General features: G+C 39.2%; 1 protein-coding gene across 4 annotated transcripts in view; it reads right to left on the bottom strand.

Moving 5' to 3' along the window:
- The window catches only part of ATAD2B (ATPase family AAA domain containing 2B), a 68791-nt gene that overhangs the window by 46220 nt on the left and 3170 nt on the right, over positions 1–19401 (bottom strand). For all 4 annotated transcript variants that reach the window (XM_042882167.1, XM_042882175.1, XM_042882193.1 and 1 more), the window contains exons 2-7: positions 8223–8377; positions 6101–6147; positions 4919–5072; positions 2583–2685; positions 1951–2059; positions 491–607 (exon numbers count right to left, since the gene is read on the bottom strand). In XM_042882167.1, the coding sequence (XP_042738101.1) occupies positions 491–607; positions 1951–2059; positions 2583–2685; positions 4919–5072; positions 6101–6147; positions 8223–8377 (685 nt within the window). The remainder of the gene's footprint in view (positions 1–490; positions 608–1950; positions 2060–2582; positions 2686–4918; positions 5073–6100; positions 6148–8222; positions 8378–19401) is intronic.

Here is a 19401-nt window from a genome sequence, read left to right as displayed (position 1 = left end):
TAGCAACAATTTCTATCACTGGTTTCTCTAATAGCTCAAATTAAGAATTTCTCACTGAGGTAATGCATGGTTACCACTGCTATGCATTTATCCAGCCATAAATTAGGCTTATCACTCAAAAAAAAAAAAAAAAAAAAAAAACAATTAGCAATTTTTATAACAATTAGCAATTTTTCTACGTAATTATTTATTAGGCTTTCTGAGCTCATCTCTTGCCAACTACTTTCCAACACTGAGCCCAGTGCAAGGCAGTATGTGCAAAGTTCAATGTGGCAGCAAGCACGAGAGATGCCCCACAGTTCACTTTACAGATGTTCTGAGTAATCTCACACACACAGTGAACAAGAACAGGCAAGTACAGAAGTCACTAAGCACTGCATGGGATCTCTTTCAGTGATGAGGAGCAGCCATACAAATTCCCTTCCCAGGCCCACGGTGTTTCCTAGAAGTAAATATAGCAGAACTGTATGAGCAGGGTCCAGTTCCTCACCTATTGGAGGGGCCTGATACCTTTCAACAGTTTTTCTCTGTCTTAGATTATATGGTCGGTCATTTTCTTCTCCTTCAGCTTCTTCTGCTTCTATATCTCCATCTTCTTCCTGAGACTCTGTTTCGAAAGGGAAAAAATTTCAAAACTCATCTTCTTAATACCAGAATTATCCTCACCCTAAAAATTAATAATTTAATGGACATTGAGAATTGTTCCCCTTCTATTAATCAGAACTAATTGGCAAGTCACTAGAAATTTGAAGACCAAGATAAATCTACAACCTATTCTCAAAACCTCTTCCAGTTTTCCACAGACAGTTCTGGAAAAGCAACAGACAGAAGTATAATCAGATCAGTTTTAGTTGTGAAGTACTGGAAACGTCTGCTATCTTGCTATCTTTCTCCTTCAGTAATTATCCCCCAAGTTAAGAATAATGCTTCTCTTCTCTCTCTTTTCACACAGTAGCCTGGGAAAATCAATATTTGATATAGCAGAAAAATAACAATAAGATTCACATTGTAAGTTTTACACAAAGCAAATGAGCCCACTTCATAATGTTATTACCTAACATTAATCCATCTGTTATCCATCTGTTAATATGATCTGTATTTCTGTCCCTGGATCTCAGAATTAAGACTGCATTCTTACTAACTGGTACAGACCAAACTTCCTACAGCAATGTTTCAGTTTGAAATTAAAAGACACTATGCTGTACCCTGCATGCATCCCTAAAGTCAAGTTTGATCCTGACTTCCTAAGGAAATCAAGCATGCTGCAGATAATGCCTTCAAGTTAGCCATTATCCGTTCTTTCTCCAGCACTTTTTGAAACCAATGGCCATTCTCAAGCAACATTTTAAAAAGGAGAATTTCAGATCTTGACAAGCCTTCTAAGATTCAGAAAATAGAAAACTATAGAAAATAAACTAGAAATAAACTAGAAAACTATAGAAAAATAGAAAAAAAAATTAGAGACTTCAGTTAATACCTTCACAAAAGGAAGGATGCAGAATTGACTTATATATTCTTTCTGGGAAGTCATCCATGATTAGACAAATAGCGAGTCAATCAATACATGCACAGTTCTGCAGCACATACAACAAATGCTGGTTTCATACACACAGAGCATTGTTAGAGGGAATATGAGAGAAGTTTCGGTTATTTAGCAATACAGAAAACACAGGTAAAGGAAAGCAGAAAACACATATTTAGAAACCAAGTTTTGTTGTACTACTTTCAGATAAACTTGAATTGGTTTTATTCAAAGAAAACTACTTGCAGCAATCCCTAAATTTTTACTTTTTTCAGTGTAAACTTCATTAGGTGCTTAATAGATCCAAATCCAGATCCCAAACCAAATTATTCTCTGCAGCTTACTACTTTACGTAATATTTTAGGCTGAGAAGAGCATTGTTTTGTAAATATTTCAGACAAACCCTTACAATCCTGTACAATCCATACCTTCTTCTTCACCTTCTGTGGACACTTCATGGTGGTTCTGAATCCCATAGCTATTTCTCCTCAGTGATTTCCTTCTTCTTTTCACTCGTGAATACATATCCATGTTCTCCTGGAATAAAAGTAACACATACCCCATCAGTACCATCCCATGTCACACTGTTAATGCACAGTGTAGTAACACTACATAATTTCTAGGCCTCAGGTGTTTCTTCAGAGCCCTCCAGAGACAGACTACAAAAGTACTCTCATTCAATAGGTGTTAAAACAAACCTCTCAGTATCCAGGCTGAGAGGTAATAGCAGTATGAGGCTGTTTTAGGCAACAAAACAGATGACAGTCCTTAGTTCTGTTCTCACACTGCCAGAGCATGTATCAAATCAAAAGAGAACCACCAGAGCAAATCAGATGGTCACAGTAGTCAATTCATCAATAAAGAACACCTGATTTTGCACCCTGCCAAAATACATACCACTTTCATCAACTTCCTTCCAAATTTGAGTTCAGCCAGTTTTCTAACGTCATCCTCAGATGAGGATCCACAGAGCTACTGGCACGTGCACGGATGATACAAAAACAAATGTGCTCTCCCTTTATATTGCTTTCATCCAAGAGATAAGAAATGCTGCACTTACAAACTCTGTATCCGTCCACATTCGCAGCCGTTCTACTTCCCCAGAGCGCCTGTTTCTCCTGATGTTAATATTATCCATTTCCTGTAGGACAGCTTCAGCAGTACTGAAATATATGCAACAATTAGCAAAAAGAAAAAGAAAAAAAGAATAGTCTTAAAATAGTAGACACATGGAACTCTTTATTGTCCAATAGCTTAGCATATCTAATTATGGTCTGTTATGGTTATTCCCGGGTCACTAAGATGACTAAACATACAAATGACTTAAAATATGGAATTTTTAATGTAGCTTTCTGAGTCTAGCAATTAAGGAAAATACTACCTTAATAAAGAGAACTGAAAGGTGAAGCTACAGAATATAAACTAAAGATTATGCATAAGAAAAAATGCTGATGATCCAGGATCAAATTAAACTGTAATGTTTTAGACTGTATTTTTGTGCTTGGCACAGGTTGTAGCATGCAACATTTGAAACTGCTTAGGAAAAGCTTTGCTTTTTATCCACATGATTATGGGACCGGGAAGCAGTCCATGCCTCACAACTGTAAACTTTATAGCTTCCCACCTTGGCCTCAAAAAGCCAAAAATAAAGAAACAATTTAAAAACTATGAGATCAGTAACACCTAGAACTTCATCATTCATTACTTGAGCTCATTACTCTATCACTTCTTATCTACTATCTAACTAGACGACATTTTCATTCATTATCTGGAGTATTTATTGTTATTATTATCTGGAGTATTATATCATTATTATTAATGTATTATTCATACATTTCATTATCTGGAGTATTTATAAAGAGATTGCAAAGCAATCCTAGGGTATGAGTTACAACCCTGTCCAAGATGCTTTATTGCTAAGGAAGGAAACAACAAAGTGATTAGTGGAATTAACCCAAATATTTGGCTAGCTGTTCTGACCACCTAGTTACTGCTTTCTGCAGAGATTATGGTCAGTTCCTTCTTGAATTCTACTATCGTTGCATAATAACTGTAAGAAATAGAAACTTTCACTTGTTTTAAGCTGTTCAAAAGTAAATCTGAATTGGGAAAACCTGTCCAGAAAGAAGTCAATGGAACTTCTTGTCAGTAAAGTCAGTAAATGTCAGTAAAGTAAAGATTTCATTAAGAATGCCCCTCTCAATTTTACACAGTTCTTCCACAGCATCTGTGATGTGTGATATTTACTGCTTCAAGAAAAGTCATGCTATGGTTCATTACCAAAGAAAGCAGGACTTGGGGGGCCTGGAAAAGTCCACAAATTCTTCCAGGTCGAAACAAACTGCCCAGTACTTAAATCACTGCTGACACCTGCTTAACTTGCTCTTAAAAACCTCCAATGATTGATTATTGGAGGCACTGCAGTCAAAGTTCATATACAGACTTCAGTACCACAATCTTATCAAATTATGGTGTTCATGGTAGACTTTTTCCTATTGTCCACGAGGAGAGGGAGATTCAAACTGCTACTAAAAACGCAAATGTAAATCAGTATCAATTTGTGAAGTGATATGAAGTAGTTATTAAGTAAATTGAAAAGAAAATTTAATGAATCAAAGATTTAACAGAGTATGTTTAGCAATAAAGATACTTGGCAATTCAATCTTCATATCATTTTTCAAGCTCTGGCAAGCAGACACTCAGAGATGTGACCATAGAAATCCATTTTACAGGTGGGAAAATTGACACACACTAAGCGGTCTGCCCAGGGCCACGCAGAAATAACAGTTCAAGAACAGTATTTCTGGCTCCCATTCCTATGCTCAGACCAGACCATGCTTCCCCCTCTGACCTACTTTGTCTGCACAGAAAATGTCAAAAAGCGACACCCACCCTACGTGAATTGTTAACAAACGGTAAATAACAGAGCAAAAACAAAAGCAACAAAAAAGCAAGCTACACACTTTTGATAATTTTATGATCAGAATCATACAAGCAATATCTGGGAAGCTTTCCGTGCATTGTCGCCAATCACTACTTTACATCACATTCAGATATCACTACGTGAATGGGTTACTAAGAGACAAACTAGGGTGTGGGTTTACAGCGTGTCAGCCACCCTGCAGTAACTGCCAACACACACAGCTTTATCAAGGGGGAAACACAAAGGAGCTTACTCCTCACCAGAAGTCCAGTAAGCAGCTTTGCATTTAGTGCATGGGTAAAACTGGCAGTTACAGCAGGGGACCCAGCCTTTAACTCAAACCACAACCCAGCTTGCCTCAACGCTAATAGGTTTGCACAGTAAAACACAAAGATGGCACTGGAAGACAAGGTTTTCTAACTTCATAAAAAATCAGGACGTTTTGTGAATACAACTGAAGCATCCCCACGTACCTGTTGACTAGCTGATCAAACAACAAACTCTGATTCAAAGTTTCAAATCTGTTTTTCCTGGACCGACAACTTTTTCTGACTTCTATATCTCCGTTTATGCAAGCATGGTCCCCATCTCCCTTTTTTTCCCCTCGAAGGGGATGGCTTTTGAGAGCTAAGAGAAATTTGTATTACTACTTTAAAATGCAGTCAAGAACATTTTCACAAACAAGAGTTAGTAAGCAGAATACTTAACAAGGACAATAAACCAGAAGCTATTATGGAGCACAACAAGAGCATCCTTACATTCGCTTAAGAAATATATACTTAAAATTCCCATCAAAGTTGTTTTTTGAACTATTTCTTCAGGCTTAAGTTTGTTTCCTTACAAAATAGATCTTATTTTATGATTGAAATTTGATATTCAAATATCCACTCGATATTTTTAATTCAACACTGATGCTAAATGCATGCTTGGTTTCAATTCTTAGGCTTCCAAATACATTATCAAGACATCAGATACAATACACTGATTTCACAAGTCTGTACCAACTGCTCTGTACAGAATCAAACAAAAAAGGGGTCCCCCTCCTGATTGCCCCTCAGGCCCCACAATTAATAAATAATAAAATACCAAAAATGCTTCAGGAAGTAACATTTACACAGTCAACGTAGAATTAAATGAGACAGTTTATGAAAAGGGGACACAAAGGACAACGTGGCTCTCACTGAGATATGAGATGAGATGGCAAGTCTGGAAAGGAGAATCATATCGGAAAGCTGTACCAAGGCAGAAGGAGCTGCAGACAAGGCAGGTCTCTCCAGAGCAATAACAAAGTAATGCTAAGAGCCACAGAAGGCCAATTCTCAAAGAGTGTAAGTAAATTACAGACACTAACTGCGAGAGGAAGGCCAAAATTAGTTCCCAATACTAAATTTGGGAATTAAGGTAAACATCATGATCATGGCCAAGAAGTCTGAATTGAGAAAAGAAATGGAACTTCATCTGAGAATGCTCTCCATGTCAATAGAGAGCATCCAAGATGTTAACAGAAGAAAACTGAGCCAAAACAGCAACATTTCAGATCGAAACAGCATAAGCAATCAGTGAAGTTATTAACAAATATATGCAACTGAAAGTCATTGCCATAAAGCTGGTAAATGTAGAAGTAGGTACTACGGGGTCCACTGAAATGCACTTACATAAGCTACGTCCATTTGGTAGTGTAGCACCAGGTGGAGAAGTTAACCTAGGAAACAATTACAGTAGACAAACATTAGAATTCCTCAGCCAAGCAACTGTTACACAACAAAAATAAAACCTTAGAACTTAAATACAAACTTAAAACATTGCACAATAAACCAGGACTTCAAAATCATTGTGAAACTAAGAGCAGACTTTCTGTCTCTGAAGATTCTGCTTCATGCCCAACATCGGAACGAGGGCAAAACTGCCAAATTCCAATTATGTGAATCCTCCCAATTATCCAAATATCTCTGATTAATCCCTCCAACATTCCCTCATGCCATGTCCTACTATTAACTCTCCCTTTCTGCTTCAGAACAGGATCTTGATATAGCTCTTGAAAAGCAATTAACATTTAAGCACTTGGAATAAAGTAGGAGACGCAAAGAAAGCTGTTCTGTAGTCACACACTCACAAAAAGAAAATTTAATAAAATTAAGAACTGAATAGGATTATTTTATGCCTGGAGTACTTCAATCGGTAGGGAAGTAATTTCAGGTTCTCTATCAATACTTTTTAAATTAACTTTTCAGAAAATTAACCTCTACTATTCCACAGCTTAAGAAAACAACATAGTCCAAATTCTTCTGAAACGTTATTGCCTAAGCAATTGTTCATTCACCTTTAAAAAACTTCACATTTGTTCACCATTGGACATAATGCTTCTGAAAGAACAGTAATGTAGAATAAAAATCAACAAGAACTCGACAGCTATGAGCAGACTGTTAGAAGCAATCTGTGAATATTGCTATTAAAAGCAAGTCAGAATAAAAAAATATGTGTATTTTTAATCTTTTCCACCCTAAGAAGCACCAAGTACCTTAAAGATGAGTGACCTGCAGTGCACAGTGCACACCAGTACTGGACAGGAAGAGGCACCTTGTTCTCAAACACAAAAGCTACAATGAATTTCATAGGAAAAAAATAAAAAGAGGAGAACTAAATAATAAATGGAATCTGAGCTTGAATTTGTCCAAGAGTTCAACATACTACAAACCATTCAACTCAACAGAAGATGTGGGCTTTAGCTATTATTTTCCTACCAAATACATGAAAAGTAAGGGTTTTTGCAAGGCTTTGCAACCATTTTGCAAATTTTTGAAAGCCATATTTAAAAATCTCATGCACATTCAAGATCCCAATTATGTTCTTCTGGACAGATACTTGATGTTTTTCAGACAACAGAACCGAGGAAATGAAACCTGATTACAATTAAAGGCTCAGCAACGAAACCTTGGCGAAGTCTGAAAGGCTCAACATCATTATTAAGCACAGCACTCCAGATTTTAGCCAAACAAAACCAACAAAAGCTCAGATGCATGGAGGAGTCACAGTGCTTTTTGTCTTAAGGAAAAAGAGCACCAGTAACCTGATTAAGTTCCATCTGACACAGTGATCTAAATTCTCCCAACAGCATTATTTTTTTCTCCTAGCATTCCTAATAAATACAAGTCTATACTTGTTAAAAAAAAAAAAAGTCATGAATTTCAAATAAACTCAATTTATTCTGTTTTAAAAGCAAAAAGAAACAGAAAAAAAGAGCAGATCTATTTAAGCTTTACAGAGCTTTTCAAAATATCTCACCCTAGCAGATGACAGCTCTGTAGTGAATTACAGTCATTCACATATACAAAGTGTATAGAATTCATATCTAGTCATTCATATATACAAAGTGCAGAGAAGAACATTTGTTATTTGTACACAAACATGAAATACCCATCTACAAGATCACTATTAACCAAAATTCAGTCTCCAGGAACATACAGTCTACATCTCATAATTACTTGTAATTGTGAGAAGAACCTTAGGAACAAAAGACTGGCTTTTAAAACTATAAGGAGTTAGAAAATGAAACAAATTACTTCTATTTTGGATAATAAGTAATTTATTCAGGTCCCTGTAACCAAAAATAGGGAAGGGTGACTTTCTTTCCATTGTCATTTCCTGCCTCTCTTCCCTGTTTGTTGGTAGCTCATCAAAAATACCCTCAAGCTGCAGCTCATTGAAGAAATAAGCGAAGTGCATTATGAATACTGAAAGAATTGAACAAACTCTGTACTCCTCTTCGCATCAAGTTACCTGGACTGTCCAGCTGAGATGCTCCATTCCTCTCGCTGCCCAGTACTGCGTGATTTTGATTTGTCTTTGCACACAGGATCCGCATGTTTTGAGGTACGTTTGGCAGGAGGAGATATGTGGCTATCGCTCAAACTACCATCGCTACCTTCATCTTTCTGAAAATGAAGAAGTGTCATTAATTGGCTCATTTCTATATCCTTATTAAAAAAAGAAAAGAAAGAAATTAAGCTTTGTAAAATGTAACTTTAATTAATGGAAATAGTCAGACGTTATCAATGATAATTAAACCAGACGTTTGGAGGGTTAAACTTACTTCCCTATCAAACTCTTAGTAACTGGTTTGCACAAAGTATTTACTATGAAAATGTTTCTGGAAACTATGAAAATACTTAATTTGAAACCATCAACTTTTGTATATATATATATTTTTCCCCCTGAACAAGCACTGCGGTTCTCTTACCCACTGTATTTTGTATATTATACATGACACTGTTACCCTTACTGTATTGTAAAAGAATTAATAGTGAAATAAAAGACCAAGGAAAATTAATACACTTAGAAACAGAGCAGGAATTCATCTTACTGATATTATCTTTGTATTTAAAATGCTGAAACAGTGACATTGTAATCTCCTTGGATGCCATCCAGAGGGATCTGGACAGGCTTGAAAAGTGGACTTGATGAACCCAATGAGGTTCAACAAGGTCAAGTGCAAGGAGTTGTACTTGAGTCAAGACAAACCCAGATAACACGTACAGAATGCAGGAACTCATTCTTTAATCAGATGGCAGTGAGGCCGTGGCACTGGGTGCCCATAGAGGCTGTGGGTGCCCCATCCCTGGAGGCCTTTGAGGCCAGGCTGGATGAGGCCCTGGGCAGCCTGAGTTGGTGGGGGCATCCAGCCTGCAGCAGAGGTTTGGCAGGGGGTCACCGAGTGCAAGGCCTCCTACTAAAGCAGATGACCTATCATAAGTTGCACAGGCAGGCATCCAGATGGGTCCTGAATACCTCCATAAAAAGAGACTCCACAACCTCACTGAGCAACTGTGCATCAGAGCTCCATCACCCTCACCATAAAGAAGTTCTTTTGTTTGTGTGTATGAACTTCCTATGTACAAGTCTCGGGCCACAGCTCTTTTTCCTATTGCTACACATGATTGAGAAGAGCCTGGCCTCATCCTTTGCCTCCCACCTCCCTTCAGATATTTATAAACATTAACCAGATCCCTCCTCGGTCCTCTTTTCCCCAGGCTGAACAGATCCAGGTTACTCCGCCTTTCCTCATACAGGAGATGCTCCAGGCCCTCCATCATCTTTGTGGCCCTTCACTGGACTCCTTCTAGGAAATCCCTGTCTTTTTTCAACTGGGGAGCCCAGAACCAGACCCAGTCCACACAGTATTCTGAAGTGGCCTCACCAGGATGGTGCAGAGCAGGAGGATCACCTCCCTTGACCTGCTGGCCATGCTCTGTTTAACGTGCCCCAGGATACCACTGGCCTTCCTGGCCACCAGGACACACTGCTTCATAAATTCTTAACTCAGAGATACACTCACAAATCTTGGTTAAAAACCTCATGACCTACTACAACACAGTAACAAGCCTCTGAGTATTATATGCAAGGAGATGATGGTGGAAGTCCAGTTTATTCATCCAGCTTAACTGCAACAACAAACCATTCTGTACTACAAGTAACTCAAATTTCAGATCACGAAAGTATTCAAGAAAAAAAAAAATAGAAATGCTTTCTCACAACCAGAAGAAAACTATCACAGCACATTTAGAAAGCTGCAAAGCCTACAGAAAAGCAGATGCAGGAGAGCTGCTCAGTAACAGAGCAGACCCAAAGGAGCTCAGCACCAGTGAACTTGCCAAGCTCCTTTGGTCTTGCTCTGATGTTATCTGACCCACCCAGAAACCAAACCAGCTCACTAAGGCCTCACAAGTTCGCTTTCTTCTTGAGCTGGATTAGTTTCTCCGCTGTTTAAAGAGCTGAATTATTTCATTAAAAGATATTAAATTCTAACCACCCATGTTCCTATGTCATTTTAAGTTGTTTTAATCATGGCAGTTGTTTACCTGCTGGTGGAAAAGCAGGATGTTTCTATTATGATTCAATCTTGGAAATCCTTTAACCCTTGTCACAACAAAACAAAATACAACAAAAAGCTGAACAAAAACACGTCCTCTTCTTCCTCATTGCTTCACTTCTTCAGGAAGTGCATCCATTTAACTCAAATACCTATATTATCCCTATTAGAAGACTACAATTAGAAGTTTACACAAAATAGGATTTGGGCTCAAACCCTCAGACTCAGGCAAAGTGACAGAAGAGATAAGAGCTCCCTTTCCCAGGCACAACCCCTTGCACCTCACACAATGACACCCCACAAGCCCTGCCACCCAGCTGCTTTGCATGGCACCCAGCACCCACAGAAGAGTTGCTTTTCACAGTTCTGATAACTGAATAGATTCCATTTGAATATTGTATGTATTTGTTCTTACCCATTAACCAGACACAAGCTTATTTGCAGACTTACGTAAGTGCTGCATTGCTAAAATGTGTGTCAGTAGGAACTTTCTCTGTGCAATTACCAGAGCAGAATGGAAGCAGAGCTTCAAGGGAAGCCACAGAACCAGTTTCAAACCGGCTAGGCCAGAAAAAGAAAATGAAGCTAAGAAAAAGGAACAAACAAGTAATGAAGCTTCATGAAGGGTTTGTGAGCAGGGAAATTCATAACAGCTATTTTCCTACACTCCATCTCTACCCCTTCCCATGCAAAAATCTTAACGCCTCCCAGGTCTCCCACCAGCACCTTTGTTTGCATTTCTTGCAGTCTCCTGCCTCCAGCCTGGCTGGTGTTCCTTGTTCCCCAGCCATTCCTCCAGGCTATTCAGTGAGAAAAGGCAATGTGGCACTACAAGCTACTGCCCAGCTTCGTGCGCACTGAGCAGCCAACCAGCAGGTAAAACACAACACCAGCCATCAACCTGGGCACAAAACATGCTGCTTTGGGTCTCTGCTCGCTACCGAGTCCTAATCCTCACAAAACACATCACAACTGAGTAATGCTGAGATCTCTACTACTATCAGACAAAGGGAGAACCATTTCGCAAATACAAAGCCAGTCCAGAAGGCAGTTAAGCCCAAATATTAACCTAAGTTAGTACACAAACATACAAAATACCCTAACTGAGGTAATGACAAAGCCACAACAGTGAGAAATGAATCAACATTTAACTGCATCAATAAGTCTAGAAATTCCCTTTTCCAGTCAACGCCCCATGGAATCAAATCCTACCAAGACTACATTCAGACTTTTCACCTACCTACAGTAAAACACGGAGATAGAGTTCTCTCAAGTGATGAGCCAAATGGATGTGCATGAACAAGAAAATAAACTAATCCTAATTTGAAAAGCCTTTCTGAGAGTAGTCTTCCCATCGTTTCCTCCCATTTATAGCAGAAGGGGTTTAATGACTCCACTGCACTCAACTTGCTCTCTTAAGAAACTGGGTCTCAAATCATTTATGTCTTTAATGATTAAAAACAGTACTTCAGTTTCACCCAGGAACTTATTACTTAGTGGTACACACTGTATGTTCAGGACTGGGAAAAAAAAAAAAAGTATGATAAAAGCATCAAACCTAAAAATTAAGACATTAATTGTGCCACTGCAGAAGTAGGAACCAGCACACTGAATTCAAAGCTCCTAACGAAACACTGGCACTGAAGCAAGCCTGCTCACACGCTGAGAGCAGAGCTGCCATCAGAACTCAGAAAATCTTAATTATGCCAGAAACTGCCTGAAGGTGTACCAACACCATACAGCATCAGTGCTGAGAGAGGTGAAAAAATAATCAGAAAAACCTGCACAATTCTATTCACCTACAACAAGCAAGAGACACACAAGTCCAGACGTGATCCAGAACCCAGTATATCACCTCATATGGAAAGCAATCTCACTATAATGGGCTTAGAAGTAACTGAAGTTAAGAAGACAGCACCTACAGTCTACACTGGAGAAACAATGTTCACTGCCATAGAGTATCCTGAGTTGGAAGGGATCCATAAAGATCACTGAGTCCAGCTCCTCCTCCTCCTTTATGGAGGTCTCCAAAGAGCTCCAGCGCTGAAGGCCTCATGAGCTCACTGAATGGAAGGACTCTGGATCCCCACTGAATAGGATTCCAGATCCCCATTCAATAATTGGAAGGACTCAGGGTCCCAGAAGGACCCTTCCCTTGTATTGGCCCATCTATGGATTCAAGAGTACAATTGAATTTGACAGCCAAAAGAATATTTCAGATGAGTTGTTGAGGTGAGAATCTACAGCAAGCCTTGCACAAGTAGTGGCAAACTCTGGAACATAACTTCACAAAAGCACCCAAATGACAGTAATGATTAACGTAGTAAATCAACACAAAATCATTAAGTAATAAACAACTGCATCTGCATACTTTTTATGTTTCCTTTGCATGAAAATGATGGAAAAAAACATTTCTCATCCTCTAATGCACAGATCTGTGAATTACACTGTTGCTTCAGTCTGCTCTTCCAAATCACCACTATGCATAAATGTCAACATAATAACATGATACTCAGAAACCTTCAGTACAATATTTAGAGATAAGTTCTTAAGTTCTGAAGGACCACAAACTGGACATCAGCGAATAACACTAAATTCTCCTTCTCAACCTTTCTATTTAGAAGTGACTCAACTGATGGAAGCCTTTCAGCAAGACTGGAGTACATGCCATGGAATTCCTCATCTACAAAGGCTGCTTTTAGGGATATCAGAGGGACCAGTTGGCTAAAGCACTATCACTGATTAATTACCAAGTTATAACACAAAGATTACCTGTAGCGCATTGAAGGTATCATATAGAGGACTACAAATTTGGTTTCAGGGGTGTTTTTGGTGGTGATCTTTTTTAGATGGTTGGTTTTTGTTTGGTTGGGTGTTGTTTTGTTGGATGGTTTGGTTTTGTTTTTTAAATAAATTGAATCTCCTGGCCAGCAGAATATCTATAGGACTCATCTCTCCTCTACCGGTCCGAATATCCAAAAATAATTACAATCCAGAAGTCTCGGTGGCACAGGATGAGTTATCCAACACTGCCATCTTGACGTGCACAGACACAAGGCCATCTCATCCTGGATGAAGCAATGACACAGTAATAAAGCACAACCCCATCTTGCAATTTCAGAAAGAAGCATTTGGTTTGCTACAGGTCCAACTGTATTAATACATGAATGGTATGCAGACAGGTTGATTTGAGCTTTCCATTATGGTAAAACTTGCTCTCCTTGCCATGCCTTTTGCAGGTCACACCCTTCCTCTGACTAACTCTCCCACACCCAGAAAGTTACCATGATTGCTCCTGTGGCTTCACAAATCAGACATGAGCTACAAACCCAGCATCTCAATTCTTTCAAGCTCCTGTAAGTACGTTTTTCTCTTTTCTATCATTTCTTCCCACGTCTAAGACATGAAATTAAGACCAACCAACACTCAGGCTTCAACTGATTAACAGCATTCCTCTGCACTTTGAAAAATGCACAAGCCATTGCCATTACAACTCGTTACTCATTTTGCCCTGATGAACAACCACTCTGAAGTTCACTCTTGTCTTAATTAAAAACAGTGAAATGAGCATAACTAAGAAATCCATTTTAGCTACAGGTTTTCACTTCTGTCTACTAACTTCAGCTCCTTCTTAGCTTTGGATATTTACAAGTAAATTCTCCTCATAGAATCACCAAGGTTGGAAAAGACCTAAAAGATCATCCAGTCCAACATTCACCTATTACCAATAGCTCCCACTAAACCATGTCCCTCAACACAACATCCAGTCTTTTTTCATCCTCCTTGCTTGACTCTTTAAGTCGACAATGACTTTGGGCATCTCTCAATCTAATTATTCTTATTAACTCTGGCAAAACTGAAACCAGATCTCCCACTTACACCTAACATACTCTGAAATGTATCTTCTGAAAAAACAAAAAAACACCTTGTCAGGTGCCTCTGAATATCAACCATCTGTAATAATATTTTAAAAGTACATGTCAAAAAAAAATGCCTGCTGAAAATCTAGCATCAGTTCTTTCTTGTAGAAATGGGCTTCCCGTTAAAAAGCATACGCACTCTGGGTATTTAATGCTTTCTTTTTTTTTTTTTTTATTCCTCTTACATAAAAAGAAAATTGCATTTCCAAAATAAAACCTGTATTCCTGACAACAAAAATCCAATGCAATGATTGCCCCAGTGTAAATCAGTTAAGCCAGTCGCTCATCTTTGCCCTTAGGCAACTGTTCAGTTAACAAATAACTTGCTTTTTCTGCACTTAATCTGTAACATTAATTCATTTCGAACATATGAGCACAAAACAGAGCCTGTCCTGTGATTCTGGACAAGTCACTTGCTCCCTTGTGTATCAGTTCCTGAAAAAGGTAAAATATGTGGATTAAAACATCAGCTTAGACAGATCTACTGTCTTTGAACATTCCGTGTCTGCATTTGGTTTTCAGTAGATGACACTTAAGTTAGAAGTAGCCATCAAGAATACCACCAACTTCTTCCCAACTCATTCTTCTGAAAGAAGCACTTTGTGTATGAGATCTGCTTTCATGATTACAATATATTTCTATTTTATTTCCTAGAACTCTCCAACCCAAGATCTTGAAGAAGTGGGAAAGCTTTTGCTTAAAGAGTTTATAGGGTAAAAACAGAAAGCAAGCCTGCTTGTTTATTGGGTTGTTTATGCTTGCAAACATTCACCCTTCCTGCAGCACCGACCTGCTCACACCCAGGCTGAATCCTGAAAGGAAAAGTCCTTGAAAAAGAGCTTTTGATCCAACACCCAGCAGCTCCTGCAATCCATGGGCTACCTGCGGGTTGATAAGGGAGAGCACTCTGCCAAAGGGGGCTGAGGTTTGTCCTCTCATCACCACTGCCCCTCTCCAAACTCTCCACAACGCGTCCCCCTCCTCCCTCTTGCGCCTTACCCAAAACAGGTGTGAAATTGGGAATTTCCAGCTGATAATCAGGGCAAAGGGAGCGGGAGGAAGTGGGTTAGATTTCAGCTGGACCAGCAACCTGATCCTGATGCAGCTGATCAGATGGCCAGACAAGCATTAATACTGGCAAGTCTGCTCCTTTTCGGAACTGCAGAGCAAGCAGCTCGCACCACGTGAAGTCATGCACCTTCACATAAGCAAGTCTATTGAGATGAGCTCTCTGTCTGCTGTAGTTTTTGGGGTTTGCACTTCATACAGGAGTTCTTCTAGAACACATCAGAAGTTTTATATACCATCTATCTGCCTAATTTAACAGCAAAGAATACTAAAAGCAAGGCATTTTTACTCAGAACCACTTCCGTGAGTTTCTAGGTATTAACAAACACCTTAAAAGCAGAAATATTTAAGTAAACATTTATTGAATGCTTACAATTCAGATGTGGAAAAAACTAAAGCATTCAAACTATTTATTTTTCCCCTCCAATTCTTAGTCTTCAAAAATCCATCTTTTTTTTTTTCCTCTCCCCCCCCTCAATCCTCAAAATATATACCTCAAAAGCTTTGGAATACTATAAAGCCTAAATAAAGGAAGATAAGAACCTGAATGAGGATAACAAGCAGGAGGACAGGGAGATCTCCCTTAGGACAGAGGTTTTCCCCAAAGTTTGGACACAGCCATGTAATCAAGCCATTAAACTGAGCAAGGAAGCGTCCATAGCAAATGAAGGTATAGCAACAAAAAGGTATGCTGCTAGGTTTAAAAGTACATGGGAGTCAAGATGCTTGTGGAGCTCAACCTACAGTACACTTAACGACACTATCTCAAAAGTAAAACCAAATTAAAACCTTGCAAAATTGCACTATGAAATCTTCAGATTCACGTCTTGAAGTTTGAAATCAAGATGAAAACAACATTCAAGGCCTGAAAGGCAACGTCAGAGGAATAATAGAAAGTAGTTGTTAAATATTTCAAATGAGGGGTTGCAGAAACATGGCTACAAATGCTGATGTGTGTAAGCTCCTCCACGTGGGCAGAGAGAAGAGCTTCTTCATTTTGGGTGGGTTTTGTTTTCTTTTTTTTTTTTTTAATTACTTGCTCATTTAATTTCAAGAAATGGACTGGATCCTGGAGAAATGCAACGAGCCCATCTTCCAAATTATGGGAAATGCCCAAACCAAAGTATCTGCTTTGAGTGCAGTGAGGCAGAAACCAGAAACACAAAAACATGAAAATTCAGGATAGGCTACAAAAGCTGCTCAGGAGCTCTGGACAACCTAGAGTTGTGTATTTCTGGTAGGAGCGCTAAAGCTGCATCACATAATCCAAGTTCAACTGGAGCTGAAGCTGTCAGAGCACAGGCATTCTCAGTTCAAAACCAAAAGGCTGACAGAAGATCACACCGTGATCTCACAATTGGGTCAGAAGAGTTTCCGTGTCTACCTAGCAAGAAATTGAACTTATTAGGAACAGAACCCAAGAAAGCATAAATGCAAAATAACACTTGAACAATTTAAAGAAAAAGTCATGGTTAAAATAAGCCAACAAAGGTAATGAAAGCAGTATTTCATGAATAAACTCAGACAAAAATCATTGAGAAAAAGCAGCAAAGCATGAAGATTAGGACAGGAGCAGGACAAGGGGAAATGGTTTGAAGTTGAGGGAGGGAAGACTGAGGTTGGATATGAAGTGGAAGTCCTTCATTATGAGAGTGGTGAGGTGCTGGAACAGCTGTCCAGAGAGGCTGTGGATGCCCCGTCCATCCCTGGAGGTGTTCAAGGCCAGGTTGGATGGGGCCCTGGGCAGCCTGGGCTGCTATGAAATGTGGAGGTTGGTGGCCCTGCATGTGGCAGGGGATTGGAGCTTCATGATCCTTGAGGTCCCTTCCAACCCGGCCATTCTATTATTCCATGATGATTCTATGGAGAGTACAGAACTAAAGAAAATTACAGGATGAAAAAGGATGGCAAGACAGTTCCCTTTGCAGTAAGTGGGCTTATGAGTGATATTATCCCCATTCAAAGTAATATATTACACCTCAAGTATGCAATAAACAACCAGCATCATTTAAATCGTCACAGCAGCGATGCAAGAGCAATGAAAGCTTCATGCTACCAATTTCTACTTGTAGAATGCTTTGGTTTGAGAATGGCTTTCTGCATCAAACTGTAAAAACATTTAAAGCACCACTAGAACAGAATGAATACTTTGCCACACATAGCGAATGCTCAATAATTTAGGACAGGATACGCAAAACTTTATCACATCTAAGTGAAACTGCAGGGGAATGTAGGTGATCACAACGTAATTACCTGAGCTAATTATCCTACATAACCCCAGGCTGTACGCCACTCTTGCGAAACTGTCATGGGATCTCTCCCGACAACTGGTTAAGCTTCCTGCCTCAAGTTTTAAAGGAGAGATAGCAACCTGAGCAGCAGCTTCTGCAAACATTACTTTTGATCAAACCCAACATTCAGAGGGAGCAGCCAAACATCAACACCACTCTGAGTGTTCCTTACCCGCTGCAACAGTCCTTGTATTGCTTCCTTGTCAGTCCCTCTACTAACACTAGGATGGCAAAGATGGTTTGGAATGACGCATGACTGCTCCTAAAACAAACTGCGTGTCCTCGGGAGGTGCCATGAACTTGCTCACACTGCCTGGATAACACAGACAGGACACACACGAAGAACTTTCACTCAGAGCAGCCGTTTGGAAGCACGGAACTTTTAAATGCTGATTATAGAGAATTCGGACAGAAACTTGGACACGGATCACTCCTGACAATTACTCACTTCCCCGCTGCTCACAGTGTGTTAATATCACACTAGCAAGAAACAGACCGTATGATCCATTACAGATCACTGACTTTCTCCTGGTACATCCCAGAAGAGCAAGGGATCACTAACACCAAACAACTGCTTTTTCACCACACTGCTAAGATGAGTTTAGTTGGAAACTTGCCTTAAACTGAAGTTATACTCAGCAATTTCAACTGACTGTATCTCAGGATATAATTCAGAGAGCTGTAGAAGCATTGAGTCCCCTCCACAATTCTATTAACTGCAAACTCTTAGCCATAACACAATCAAATTTATTTTAAAATCTAAGTATTTAAGAGGAGCTTCTGTCCCTGAAGAGCTCTACATGCAGGGGGTCAGCAACAGCAATTTCCCCTAGGGATGAAGGAAACCCCAAGTTTTACAAAGAGTTTTATTCTAAGTCCATTCCTGACTACCCAGAACACAGATAGATACTCTGCAAAGGAGCCATCTGCATCAAGCTCTTTCACAATGAAAAGTTTTGTTTTTGGGAAGCTCTGAGGATTACATTTAAAGCTAGAATTCTAAAACAAATAATGACACATATTAAAAGTTCACTCTGTATGTTTGCAATAGCTGACCATTAAAGAGTTTTTTTAAGGAGTGAAGCAGCGGGTTTGTGCAAGGAAAGCTGCGTTATCACACTTTCCAAAACAAAATATATATTATATATATATATATATATATATATATATATATAAATATTTTGTTACAGACTGAGATATTACAGGAAGAGACACAGAAATATATGGGCATTACAGAGCACAGAAATGCTGCTTAGCTTCATACTTGACCACTCTGCAGCTCTTTCTGTCAGTCCCCAGCCTGTGCTTGTTCCTATTAGCAATTAAGTACAATGGAGAGCTCTATGTTGCGACTGAGCAAGCTGAACGATGCTGGCAGTGCTACTTTTAGATGGGATCACGTGTCACAATTAACACAGAGCCCTCAAGTAGCTCTTAAGGCACTGCTAATGCTTTCTTGACTAATTAAATTAAGTTAATCTCGTATACATTTCTACAGTGTCTAACTAATACACTGACATGGCTTCAAAGTGTTCATTTCTCAAGAAATCCCCTTTCTCAATGAGCACTTTTTGGTTTTGTATGTTGAGAAAAATCATTACCACTGCCAAATAAATATTGCCAGCATCATCACAACCCAACATCTGAAAACACCAGACATAAGTAAGCCTAGACTAAATGTAACCACTTATGGTCATAATATCCTCAAGTCTTTCACAGTTTGAATTAAGTTCCCTGAATTTACAAGCACTGCTTTACGATTCCATTTCTGAAAACTGTGGGAGACTTTGGTGCATTTCTCTTGTCAGAAT

Source organism: Lagopus leucura, unplaced genomic scaffold (assembly GCF_019238085.1).
Source record: "Lagopus leucura isolate 7727_CA_CO unplaced genomic scaffold, USGS_WTPT01 Super-Scaffold_73, whole genome shotgun sequence".
NCBI classification, from domain to species: domain Eukaryota; kingdom Metazoa; phylum Chordata; class Aves; order Galliformes; family Phasianidae; genus Lagopus; species Lagopus leucura.
Note: the sequence above shows the minus strand (reverse complement) of the source record. Positions and strands in the feature narration are given on the sequence as shown.